This window comes from Zootoca vivipara, chromosome 5, assembly GCF_963506605.1.
Source record: "Zootoca vivipara chromosome 5, rZooViv1.1, whole genome shotgun sequence".
Lineage (NCBI taxonomy): Eukaryota > Metazoa > Chordata > Lepidosauria > Squamata > Lacertidae > Zootoca > Zootoca vivipara.
Window position 1 is genome coordinate 58,571,232 of NC_083280.1, and position 14,189 is coordinate 58,585,420.

Sequence of the window (14,189 nt, forward strand, 5' to 3'; positions counted from 1 at the left end):
TCTGGGGAACTGGGAAGGGAATCAGGATTTTACATGGAAGCATGGGTGCTCGCTAGAGGTGGGGTAGGGACTTCCCTATTGCAAGAAAGTATGTGGGTTTATTGAACCATGCAATATAGATGTATAGAACACTAGTATAATTTAAAGTTGAAAATGTCTTCATGGCATTTTTCTTTGCCTACTAATCTGTAGCATGTAATAAATCATTAGCGGGAAGAGGAATTGATACATCATCAACAGCTATCACAGTTTGTTCAGACTAATGGGTGATAAACTACCATGTGGCTGTAAACTGCCATGAACATTAATGTTCGAAAATCTTGTGTGATGTTGTAGTCTGGGATTGCACTGTATATAAGACTGTTCTTCTGGGGAGCAGTCAAGCAAAGAGAATGAATTCTTAATAGTTATATTTTCCCTTGCTCCCAATTGCAAACAAACTAAATGATTATTTCTTTACTGAACTTTAAATACTGTTTGTAGGGTTGGCTGAGATATTCAACACTCCACTGAATGGCTTACCCTCTTCTGCTCAAAAGACTACTATACCAACACCAGAAGTCGTCTCAGAAATGCACACTCCAGAGGAGTCTGGTATGCATGTTTTGTATATATCCCTGGTGCTAACTATTACATGGTGTCTTGATTTTTTTCCTGAAATCACCCCATGTGAAAATTATGTAAGTTGTAGGAAATAGTGGGTGATATCCAACTAAGTAATAAACAGAGCAGACCCAGTGAAATCAGTGGACTTGTGTATAAGTAGATTTCAGTGGATCTACCCTGTGTATTACTTAGTTGGATATCACCAGTAGTTTTAAAGATTTTCTCCAGTCTGGTAACTTAGTGATTTTTCACACTTGGAAGAGGAAGAAGTCCCAGGATTCCTTGACTGTGTGTAGGGGTCCAAGCAAACGTATCTGCTCATGAAAGTCTTAAAGACAAGATGGTTTGGAGTGTCGTTGCTCGAGGGTAGCCAGCCACACCCCTGACACACCAAAATGCTGTTTACCTGCCTGCTGCAGGTATTTATCTACTTGTACTGGTATGCTTTTGAACTGCTAGTTTGGCAACAGCTGGGACAGAGCAACGGGAGCTCACCCCGTCATGGGGATCTGAACTGCCGACTTTCCAATTGGCAAGCTCAAGAGGCTCATTGGAGAGAAATTTCACTGCTGGTTTTAAAGAAGCATTAGTTTATTCTTGCTTTAAGATCAAAATTCTGCCTTTTTGTAGCAGAGCAAAAAATAGAGAACCGCAGTTACAGTAAATGAAATTAATGCAATGTGTGAAAAATGCAGCTGCTAAAATATAAACTAAACCTAGAAAGAGCAAAGATTAAAACTAAAAATACCCATGCATCTGAAAAAAGTTTCTGAAAAGGAAGTATTTCTCAGCTGGTGGCAGAACACTGGAAAACTTGGGGATGACCAAGCATGCTGTTGTGGCATTCTGAGCACCACAGCAGTTTTTTTTTCTATGTCATCAGTGTAACACTGGGATATAAAGGAGCTTATAGGAGGGTCTTGTTCTGGCTTTCCCAGTTGTTAGAAAGATTTGTGCTATTTTCCATCCCCCATCAGAGGCAAAGTGCATGTAATTTCAAAGTTTCCCTTAGACAAATGAAAAATAGAGCAAAAGAGTGGATCCAGGAGTTGTTACTACAATCAGTGTCAGCACAAATCCTATAAGTAACAGTTCAATAGTTGTGGCAGGACAGATTTCTTCTTGCAGCGGGAGGTGTTGGCCAGTTCAGGACTGTTCATAGTAGGCATAAGTGTGTTCCGCAGCATAAATTGATAATGCAGTTCAGTAAAAGAATAAATACTTTACTGAGTTAAAATAAATTTGTTTATTTTAAAACAAATTTAAAATAGTTAAAATAAGTTAAAATAAATAAACAGCATAGTGAACAGAAGATTAAACTAGCTTCAGAGCATACACAGAGTTTCTATTGAGCACAGGCTTCACCACACACAGAGAGACACACAGACTGACTCTGCCTGCAAGCACATTCAATACTTATACAGAGAATGAGTCATCCTCTAGATGAGTCACAGTGATTCAGCATGCTAAATGATTCGGCATTTCACAACATTTCTAGATTCCTTTACTGCCTCTTCTCTCAAATACCTTGGTCACAAGACAAAGTGTACCTCTTATTCCTACTCCTGCTAACTATCCCTCTTTGGGATATTACATAAGCACCATCCCCTTTCCTACAGAACATCATTTATTCAAGAATCCTGCCTTATCAGGTGGCACAGAGTTGACAGGTGTCCCTTGTTTCCACTAGGAAGAACAGTAATTTATTATGTAATCAAATACTCCTTTTACAGTTCATTTTTATATCTCTTTAATAGGAGAGATGTCTGTATCACCTTTCAGTGCAGGAAGCCAACAAAAACTTTACAACCAAGATGTCATATCCCCCTTCTTGAAAGAAGTGTCACAGATCTCTGCTCTTGAGCAAGATTACCTAACTACAACTCCAAAAGGAATGAATTCTTCATTAGAAAAAGATGTAGAGAAAAATATGTCACTGGTCACAGCAGCAAATGAAGCTACTATACAGGGAGTGATGGAAGATAAAAGAAAAGGTCCAGAACAAAAATTGGAGCCTGTTGAAACATTTTCAGGAGTGAAGAGGGTCTTGAGAACACCGAAGCAAAAACCAGAGCCAGTTGATGCGCTTTCAGGAGTAAAGAGGGTCTTGAGAACACCGAAGCAAAAACCAGAGCCAGTTGATGCGCTTTCAGGAGTAAAGAGGGTCTTGAGAACACCCAAACAAAAACCAGAGCCAGTTGATGCGCTTTCAGGAGTAAAGAGACTCTTGAGGACGCCGAAGCAAAAACCAGAGCCAGTTGATGCACTTTCAGGAGTCAAGAGACTCTTGAGGACGCCCAAAGAAATCCTGCAGTCTGTTGCAGTTGACACTGTCTGCCCCAAATTCATTATGTCTCCAGAAGAAACAAAGCAATTGATGGGAAGCAGCACTAGGAGAAAACAAAGAATGCCACTCGTGGGATATAATGCTATAGATACCACTATTAATCATGTTATCAAAGCACCTAAGGAAAAAGGGGAAGCAGTGGAAGATATGGGAGGAATTCAGAGGCTATTGAGAACACCTAAACAAAGATTTGAACCCATGGATGATATGGTTGGCATTAGTCGATTACTGAAGACGCCAAAGCAGAAGTTTATGCCAGTTGATGACTACTTGGGACTGCAAAGGTTTATGACCGAACCTAAACAAAGCTTTCCGAGTCCTGAAGTTGATTATACAGGTGTTAAGGAAATGTTGGAAACTGCAGATGGACAGAAGGTAGGTCTTCTATATTAAATATCTGAGAAAAGTTTTATATTCTTAAATTGCACTAATTATTTCAATTATTTTTTTATTGTGCAGCAAGATTCTGTGGCATGTTTATATGACATGCCGTTCTGCCATTTCTCTGAACACAGGTTGGGTTGAAATGTGGAATCAAGCATTTTGAGCAGAGAATGACTAACTTGTTCCAGCAAGCTCTGATCTCCTGGAAAAGCAAAGTGTATTCACACGTGCTTACTTTGTGTTTTTTTACCAGGAGGAAATATGTGACCTGTGGGGTCGCACCCACAGTACAAGCAACACCTGATTTTGATAAACCAACCTTACTCCCACCTCTGAGGCTAACCTTGCCTGAGTACTAATTAGAATCTTTTTGGATTTTTTTGGCACAAATCTTGCCATTTAAAATCACTAGTTTTGAATATATATGAAATAGTCTCATTTTTTGTAGAGAGAAAAGGTGGGACACAATATCATTTATCACTACTGCTTTTACTTTTAAGTGTTTCATCTCTGGATCACTTGTACATCATGTTTAATGACATTGGGTACCCTCTATGTATAAATATCATATACTCCATTTCAAATTTTGTAACTAACCTATTGCCTCTTACAGGTAGGTAGCCGTGTTGGTCTGACGTCGAAACAAAAAATAAAAAAAATTCCTTCCAGTAGCACCTTAGAGACCAACTAAGTTTGTCATAGGTATGAGCTTTTGTGTGCATACACACGAAAGCGCATACCTATGACAAACTTAGTTGGTCTCTAGGGTGCTACTGGAAGGAATTTTTTTTATTTTTTGATTCTATTGCCTTTTAGTAATCTCTGTTGAAGTAAAGTATCTTAATTCTTTTCTTCCTTTCTTTATTGTACTCCTTTCCATTTAGCCCAGGCACCCCCAAACTTTGGCCCTCCAGATGTTTTGGACTACAGTTCCCATGTTCCCCAACCACTGGTCCTGTTAGCTAGGGATCAATGGAGTTGTAGGCCAAAACATCTGGAGCGCCGCTGTTTGGGGATGCCTGATTTAGCCATTCATTTTTGTTGATTCCCTCCATACCACTCACAAAATAATGATCAGAGTTGTGACTGGTACACTTGTGATGCAAAGTGGCTGTACTCATGATTTTATTATAGCAGCATTGCTATTTATTTTTCATCTCTTTCATTATTATTTCTGTATTTTGATATTTAGTATGTTCAGTAAGTATTATGAAGCCTCTTGTGAAATTCAGTTAATCAACTAGCAGACTGGAAGGCTAGATCAGGACTGCCATACATTTTTTACAAAGCACTAAATCAGCCATATTATGAAGAGTACCTGGATCTTCAGTGAACTTAACACACAGTTACACACACACACACACACACAGTTACACACACGCGCGTCAGTTTAGTTTGGACTTTTATAAACATTGTATAACACTGGTTATAGGGCCCAGCATCTTTTCATGTCAGCTATTGTAATAATTATGTATTTTTTTCTAGGCTGAATTGCCAGAATTTGTGAATTTAATGAAAGAAGATAATGGATCTTGTATGAGTTCCAGAGGTGAGCTTGGTGTGTGTGAATGTTATTTCAACAAAGCCTTTTATTTTCAAAAAAGGAAGCAGTAGCTTTACATTTATCTGCTTTAAAATATGGTTTTATTTCAGAACAACTAGAATAAAATTAAGTCAAAAGTTCAACCTTTTAGGGTCCACGGCTCCCTTGACCAATTACATTCTGCGGCACCTGTGTGGGGCTCAAGAGCCCAGTTATGTCACCCCTTGCCTGCAGAACTGGCAGCCCCTCACCCTTTTTCAAACATCCTCCCTGTGCAAGCCTTTGAGAGGCAGAGATGTGAGGGCATCAGAGGAGGGAGGCAAGGAAAGAGGGGCAGAGGCCAGTGTTGCCCGCAGCACCCCCGACCATCATTCAAGGCAGCACACTGGTTGAAAATGACTGAATTAAGTAATTGCAGTAAAGCTGCAAGGCTTTTGGGGTGCTCTTTCAAATACACAGAAGGCTAACAGTTGTGCATGTTGTCTGCCTTGATTTTCTGTTTGCATAGCAGTTATAGAGATTAATTTTTTTAATGTGTGGACATAAAAATCTGTTGCCATTGTACCACTTTATGTGCATCTTATGCCCTAAAGCACACAATGACAATAGGAAAACAACTGGTGATTGTAAATGGGATCCTTATTTTGCTGGTGTACCTATTTGATGCTTGCAGTATATCTGAATGGGATGTAGGTAGTGCTGTGGTCTAAATCACTGAGCCTTGGGCTTGCTGATTGGAAGGTCAGCAGTTCGAATCCCCGCAACGGGGTGAACTCCCATTGCTCAGTCCCAGCTCCTGCCAATCTAGCAGTTCAAAAGCACATCATAGTGCAAGTAGATAAATAGGTACTGCTCCTGCGGGAAGGTAAACAGTTTTTCCGTGTGCTGCTCTGGTTTCGCCAGAAGTGACTTAGTCATGCTGGCCACATGACCCGGAAAAACTGTCTGCGGACAAACGTCGGCTCCCTCGGCCAGTAAAGTGAGATGAGCACCGCAACCCCAGAGTTGTTTGCGACTGGACTTAACTGTCAGGAGTCCCTTTACAAATCATATAAGCTGGCTTGCATGATTTGTACACATTTATTCTTGAGTGTATAGATCAGGCATCCCCAGACTTCGGCCCTCCAGATGTTTTGGACTACAATTCCCATCATCCCTGACCACTGGTCCCGTTAGCTAGGGATCATGGGAGTTGTAGGCCAAAACATCTGGAGGGCCGCAGTTTGGGGATGCCTGGTATAGATAATGCACATTAGGTTGTAAGCGTGGGAGCTCTGTGCAAAAAGGTTCTTTTGAACAAACAAGCCAGGGCTCATCTAACGGCACACATTGGATTTGAATTCCAGCATAGGACTACAAGAACCCATCACTAAGTAATGTTTAGGTCAAATCGTGAGCCCATTCTAACTGTAACTTAGTATTTCTAAGGCTACATGCGGCTAAGAAGTGCTTAACTTGGTTGCATTTTATTCATCTTGAAGCATTCTTCATAATTGCAACAAAACTTGAATAATTTTATTTAGGAGATTCTGAAATATGAAGGTTTGGGAAAGCAGTGTAAAGTGGCATAATCTGCAAATAATGGCGTATTGTTAAAGTTAAGAATGATTAATATCACAAGATATAATTATCATGTGACAAAAATATAAAAGCAAATTTATGAAGCAATGTAGAACTTCCTCTGGGACTTCTTGGCTAATAAGTGTGTTTACTACTCTTCACAATCACCATATTGTGAGAAATAACATTGAATGTCCCTTTCTTTTTTAAGAGTCCATGAGAAATGACTATGAAAATAAAAAAGCAAAACTGGAATCATCACCTAAAAGAATATCTCCTTTCCCAAAACCAAATGATAACAGTAAAAATATTTCAGAATTAGAAGACAACTTGGGACATGTTGCATGTAACACAATTAGTGAATTAAAATCAGAAGCAGTGATAGAACCTGTTGAAATAATGTGTGTTTCAGAAAGCCATCCGCCAAAGGGATTGGACTCTGAAAACGGACACAAAATTGATTTTGTGAAAGAACCAGCTGCAAATTCTGGGGCAGTAGATATAGAAATCGTTGGACCATTGGCTTCAGCTAGAAGAACTAGAAGAGGGGAAGCTGATGAATCCAGATCCATAAAAGAACATGATACAAAAAATACACAGAGGCTTACAAGCAGCACCCAGAGAGCAGAATCAGTCAATTGTGTGCAAGCTATTGCAAACTTTGACCAGAACATCACTGAAATAAATCTAAAGCAAGAATCTGAAAGCAGCACATCTGCAGTTGAAAGTGAGGGGAAAATGGCACCTCGGCAAACTGAAGCAAGTTTAGATTTAGAAGAAAATGCAGAAATACAAGACAAAACAAAACAAGATTTTGAAAGTTCAGGAGTGGAAAGCGCTGGAAATGTCATACATAAAAGAAATAGAAGAGGAAAGGCTGCTTCAATACAAGCAGAATTGTTTACAACAAACACAGATGTTAATGAGGCTAAAAAGGAAAGTCTAAGACACACACCTAAAACACACGTATTAGAAAAGACTGCAACAGAAGTAAAAGAAAATAATGTTAGGAGAAGGAAAGGGAGGAGAGTTCATTTTCTATGTGATAATTCTGTACCACTTGAGGAAAAACGTATGCTTGGAGATAAGGATGGTGCTTATGAAGAACAGAAGAGTGCTTCCATTGCATCACAGTCAGGCATGCAGGAAATTCAAAATGAAGAGAATCCTAATGAAGTGCAAAAGGTGCCATTGGAAAGTGTGCAAACTCCTGGGAAGCACAGTCCACCAAGAAGGCAGACAGTAGCACCCAGGAGAGGAAGAAGCAAGCGAGCCATTTCTCAGCAAACAACTATAGAATGCGACAGTAAACAGGCAGCTGATATAAAAGACCAAAATATGCTTGTCACTGTAAAAGAGAATCAGCCAAAAAGGGGCAGGGGGAGAAGAGCTGTTCCTGAATGCCAGATACCACCTCTTTTGGAAAATGTTGCTCTTACAAAAGAGAGTCCAACAGTGGACAGCTTTAGTTCTACCCAAGGAAAATGTTCTTTGCAAGAAATTCAAACTGAAAAGAATCTTGATGAAATGCCTAAGATGCCCTTGGAAAGTGAGCAATCTCTTTTAGAACACAGCCCACCAAAAAGACAGAAAATAGCAAAAGGAAACCCACCCGGGAGAGGTAGAAGCAAACAAACAAATTATCCTAAAATACCCACAGAATGTGACAGTAAACAGGCAGCTGATACAGAAGACCAAAATATGCCTGTCACTGTAAAAGAGAATCAGCCAAAAAGGGGCAGGGGGAGAAGAGCTGTTCCTGTATGTTCAGTGACATTGCCTCTGGAAGACATTGCTCTTACATATGAGGACCCAACAGCAAACAGCATTAGTTCTGCCCCAGGAAAGTGTTCTTTAGATGAAATTCAAAATGAAGAGAAACCTAATGAAACTGAGAAGGTGCATTTGGAAGGTTTGCAAACTCCAGCAAGGAAGCAAAAAGTAGCAAACAGGATGCTGCCCAAGAGAGGAAAAAGCAAGCAAGCCATTTCTCAGGAAACATTCGTAGAATGTGAAAGTAAACAGACAGCTGATAGAAAAGACCAAGCCATGGTTGTCACCATAAAAGATAATGAGCTGAAAAGGGGCAGAAGAAGAGTTGTTCCTGTATCTCATAGGACATTGCCTCTAGGAAACATTACTCTTGCATATGAGGGTGCAACAGTGGACAGCTTTAGTTCTTCCCAAGGAAAATGTTCTTTGCAAGAAATTCAAACTGAAGAGAATCTTGATGTATTGCCTATTATGCCATTGGAAAGTGTGCAACCTCTTTTAGAGCACAGTCCACCAAAAAAACAGAAGACAACAAAAGAAAACCCACCCAGGAGAGGTAGAAGCAAACAAACAATTTCTCCTGAAATACCCACAGAATGTGACAGTAAACAGGCAGCTGATACAGAAGACCAAAATATGCTTGTCACTGTAAAAGAGAATCAGCCAAAAAGGGGCAGGGGGAGACGAGCTGTTCCTGAATGCCAGATACCACTTCATTTGGAAAATGTTGCTCTTAAAAAGGAGAGGCCAACAGTGGGCAGCTTTAGTTCTACCCAAGGAAAATGTTCTTTGCAAGATATTCAAAGTGAAAAGAATCTTGATGAAATGTCTAAGATGCCCTTGGAAAGTGTGCAACCTCTTTTAGAGCACACTCCACCCAAAAAACAGAAGGCAACAAAAGGAAACCCACCCCGGAGAGGTAGAAGCAAACAAACAATTTCTCCTGAAATACCCACAGAATGTGACAGTAAACAGGCAGCTGGTACAGAAGACCAAAATATGCTTGTCACTGTAAAAGAGAATCAGCCGAAAAGGGGCAGGGGGAGAAGAACTGTTCCTGAATGCCAAATACCACTTCCTTTGGAAAATGTTGCTCTTAAAAAGGAGAGCCCAACAGTGGACAACTTTAGTTCTTCCCAAGGAAAATGTTCTTTGCAAGAAATTCAAACTGAAGAGAATCTTGATGAAATGCCTAAGATGCCTTTGGAAAGTGTGCAACCTCTTTTAGAGCACAGTCCACAAAAAAGACAGAAAATAGCAAAAGGAAACCCACCCAGGAGAGGTAGAAACAAACAAACCATTTCTCCTGAAATACTCACTGAATGTGACAGAAAACAGGCAGGTGATACAGAAGACCAAAATATGCTTGTCACTGTAAAAGAGAATCAGCTAAAAAGGGGTAGACAAAGAAAGATTGCCCATGTAACAGCTCTTTCTCCCCTCAAAAATAACATTTTACCATTGCCATCCTCAACCAAAAGCAAAGGTGCTGTGGAACAGCCAAGTGAGGCTTTGGAAATTGCAACTGTTGCAAGTGAGAATCTGCCACGTAGAGGCAGAAAAAGAAAAGTAGATGAGGTAATTGCAGCAAGCTCAGTTTCTGCAAGTGGAAAACCTATATTGCTTGATACTGGGAATCAAGAAGACATGCCAGAAGTTTTAAAAGGTGTGACAATAGATAATGTTTCCAAAAGAGGTAGAAGAAAGCAATCGGTTCCTTCTGAAATCTCAACAGAAAGTAATGGCCAACCAGGAAGTGACAACAGAAAGGCCTCTTTTGTAAAAGATAACAAGATGCCTTTGGAAAGTAGTTCAGTTTTCAAAAACCAATCAAAGGGGAAGAGAACTACTCTGTCACGAGTACACCCTTCTCTCAAAGTAAGCATCACTCTAACATCACCACCTCCAGACAAAGGTGAAACTGCCAGTGAAAATCAAAGCACCCTTCTTGAAAATGATGCAATTGGAAAAGGGAAACTTGAAAAATGTGGCAGAAGAAACAAAAATAAAATAGGGACAGCTTCCACGTCTCTCAGAAGAAAGCCCAACCATCCTGAACAGGAAGATTTTCAGGAAAAACAAAATGTAGATTTTGGAAAGTTATCTATAGCCAATGAGAAAATAAGCAGAAGAGGTAGAAAAGTTTATGCACTTGAAGCACCTATTTCTGCTTCTCTCAGAAACAACCGTAGATTGAATGCAGGGGGTGATAATGCTCCTAAAGATCGACAGATGATTCTGAAGAACAAATCAAAATCTAAAGCAGGTATGTGCATGGTTTTTTTTCTCCTTATATCACAGTTCTTAATGTTTAAGATTCTAAGCTTTTGATTCAAAATTAAAGGAAAACCTTAAAGCTTTGGTGAGAAGTTACAGTAGCACACCTGAAATTTAGATACCATCAATTTCATTTCAACATTTCTTTGTTGAATATGCCATTGGTAATGTAAATGAGAGTGGGCAGACTTTATAAAACTCTGAGGTCTAACACTGAGAGCCAGGTGCAAATGACATACAGATGAATTAAAGGAAAGTATGCCTCTGAACACATTCTGAGCTTTGGGATTAGTTTTCTAATTCCCCATTTTATCAGGTATTTCAGGTGTGCAGGAAATTTTCTAAACTCCCATCAGCCCCAGCAAGCCAATGGCCTGGGATGATGCGGAATTCAGTTCTGTAGCATCTGCAAGGCTAAATGTTCTCCACACCTGATATATTTCCTAAGCAATGATGCCAAATGTATTGCTCTGCTTTCCTTTGAACCACATCAGTGAAGCAGGACCACACTTGTCCAAGCTTGTTTCCTGAGGAGGTCACTTCAGTGCTGCTAATGCAACAATTTGACTTCACCCCTGGAGGTGCCCTTCATTGTCTCTTGAGAAAGATGGACACCAACAATAACGGCAGCATATACTTTCACATTTCCCATTAAAGGGAATATCTTTAAAATATTTCCAAATAGATAATATTGCTGTCTTGTGATAAGCAGCCACCAACAAAACTGAAATGTCCATAACTGATAGGTTGAAGCAAAGTCTGCCTGTTACTGCACAATATAGAACATTTAATTTTTATGAGGTGAAATAAAACCCCTTCTTTGGCAGCTCGAATGTCTATATCTGATGAATGACCTTGCTGTACTTAGAAAAGTCTCCTTTGATTCAAAGGTATCTAGTAGAACACATTGATTTGGTTTAGAGATGAACTGTGGGGCTAACATGCGTACAGATTTTTAAAATAAGTAGTGCTTAGAATTTACTATTTTTAAAGTTATCTGATATGGTCTGAAATAGGTTTCAATGGGAGAATATTAAATTTCCTCCATGTGAACTTTTTGGAAGCAGTGATCCTGAGGTGGGTTTGAGGGATCCTGCACCTTGCAGCTAATTTCCTTAACTGTGGCCTTATGTGAGAGATAGGACTCCAAACATCTACCACAGGGTTTCCCTTAGTTATGATGTCAAGTTAGTTTGGAAAGAGTGGATAACTGCCTGGAATGAACTGCTTTGAACAGAAGGAAGATACCTTGATAATTAGAATGTTATATTTTTATCTAATCTTGCTACTGAAGAAAAAATATCAAAAAGTTTGGTCTCAAATAATCTTTTTTATTTTAAACTAGAAAGCATTGAAAAGACACCATTAAAAAAAGAAAAAAAGAAAACAGTGAAAGAAGAACATTCCAAATCTACAGTTGAGCCTGCTGGAGGAACTGAAGACAAGACAAGAGGGAAGAAAACAAAAAAAAAAGTTTTGTAATTTTTGGTGCTGGGTTGTATAATTTTTTCCCCTTCAGAATAAATGGACATATATAGGTTGTAAAGTATGCTTTGCATTTAAAACCTTACTTTGTTTCTGTAACTTCAGTTCATCCTTAAACATTGACACTTTCCCATCTGTATATACATTTTTCATATATTTACAGGGCTTTTTGTTTAACACTGTATTGTGTTAAGATAGTTTTAATTCAGGTGTTAATTGTTATCTGTGATTTTTTTCATTAAACCATTCCTTGGCTTAAAATAAATTCCTTTTATATTGTTCCAATCCCTGGTGAATATGACTGCTAAAAAAACATGTTAGACTGCTCTGTATGCTGTCAACATTCAGTTAATGCTTTAGAAAGGATAAGGCAAAGGATAGCTGCATTGGTATCTTGTTATCCATAGCTTAGTAAATGTACAGTCCCTCTACCCAACTACCAGCTATGGCACTTTGACAATTCTAGGAGAACAACAATCCATATATAGTAGTGTTAAACAGAAGTGATTATACATGGCCCATTTCTTTCCACATAACATAGTCATTGGGGGTTGCCAGGATGGGAAACAGACCCTTCTCTTTCCCAGGCCACATACTTTTGAATCCTGGCTGTCACTTTCTCTTCAGTTCCAGTCCTTCCCATAGTTGATGGTATCAATTCAAAACTTATATATTTAAGGTTCAGTGCCTGGTACCTATAGTTACAATATCCTAATTGGCAAGGCTAGGAAAGTTCTGCTTGAGCTGTTAACAGGATAACTTGAACAGTGTAGCTGGCATTAGATTGAACCAAACAGTAGTCTAGTACTGTAGAGGTCTTGTCCTTTTTCTTATTGCAGCATTCTAAGCACACATTTCCTAAGCTCCCAACTCAGTTCAGTTGTCGGTACTGTATATGATTTCAGTTTTGTATAGATCTCATAGTACCCAGTAGCTGCTTTTCTCTCCTCCCCACCCAACATTAATTCTAAGCTGCCTGTGAATTGCCAAGCCAGAAAAACTGGAGGATAATAAAGTTTACAGAACCAAATGCGTATGCTAGCCTTTTGAAATAGATTCAGTTTTAAGGAATAGCACCTTTTACTGCTAATGCCTGAAATTCTTCATGTTTGATGAAAAATGACTCATTTTGAAGGTTCCAATGAGAGAGAGAGATATTCTCCTGGTGGAGTGACACTGCCCTCAACATCCCTGCATGAATGAATACTACCCTTCTTGCTATGTTCAGCCCTTCTAGTTCCCTCTTGTTTTATTTCAGTTTTAAATACTACTGCCCCAAGAACAGAACCTCACCTCTCATTGGATGACACAGAATTTGAGGGTGGACTTTCTTGGTTGATATAGACGTGCTTGGTGATGGACCTTTGAAGATGCCAAGTCACAGGCCCAAGGTGTATTCACCTGATACTCATACATGATGCTGCCCACCTTGGTAATTTTTTTTAAATAATTTTATTTTGTTTTCAAAAATAAGGGAAAGGAAAGCAAGGGGGGAAAAGAATAAAGTTACATCAAAATGTCATACACATTCACATATCGAGATTACTCTGAATCTCCTGACTTCCAGTCCCATCCCATCCATGGGTCCTCTTCATTCTGTTTTCATATGCATATCAATACTTCTCAAAAAAAATTATCTTCCTAAATTATCTGTAGCTTCTATTACAAGTTGTATATACATTATAAACATTTCCCATTCTTTTTAAAATTTCTTCTTGGTTCCTGAGCTTCCCAGTTATTTTTGCCATTTGATCTTGTAGCATACATGAACAGTTTCTTCTGATCTTTTGGAATCTCAGTCCTATAATTCCTAGTAAAAAAGTTTTTTTAAACAAAAGTTAATTTAAACATTTTTCATTTCATTAAATATCATTTCCCAGATTTTTAAAAATTACATTACAGTTCCAACACATGATAAAAGGTACCCCCTTTTTCTTTACATTTCCAGCATATATTGGTACTTGTTTTATACATTTTTGCTAGTTTTACTGGGGTTAAGTACCACCGATACATCATTTTCATAGTTTTCTTTCTATGAAGAACATGCCATGAACTTCAGATCAGTTTTCCATAGCCTCTCCCAATCCGTCATTTGTATATTATGTCCCACATCTTTCGCCCATTTTATCATCACTGATATAATAATAATAGTAATAATAATAATATATTATTTATACCCCGCCCATCTGGCTGGGTTTCCCCAGCCACTCTGGC

At 39.0% G+C, this 14,189-nt stretch overlaps 1 protein-coding gene across 3 annotated transcripts in view; it reads left to right on the top strand.

Moving 5' to 3' along the window:
* The window catches only part of MKI67 (marker of proliferation Ki-67), a 37,370-nt gene extending 23,589 nt beyond the window's left edge, over positions 1-13,781 (top strand). The window contains exons 12-16 of one of the 3 annotated variants that reach the window (XM_035137327.2): positions 484-594; positions 2,364-3,328; positions 4,823-4,886; positions 6,652-10,479; positions 11,836-13,781. In XM_035137327.2, the coding sequence (XP_034993218.1) occupies positions 484-594; positions 2,364-3,328; positions 4,823-4,886; positions 6,652-10,479; positions 11,836-11,972 (5,105 nt within the window). In that variant the 3' untranslated portion in view covers positions 11,973-13,781. The remainder of the gene's footprint in view (positions 1-483; positions 595-2,363; positions 3,329-4,822; positions 4,887-6,651; positions 10,480-11,835) is intronic. The other 2 variants (XM_035137329.2, XM_035137328.2) reach the window with 2 other exon arrangements.
* Positions 13,782-14,189: the final 408 nt, after the last annotated feature.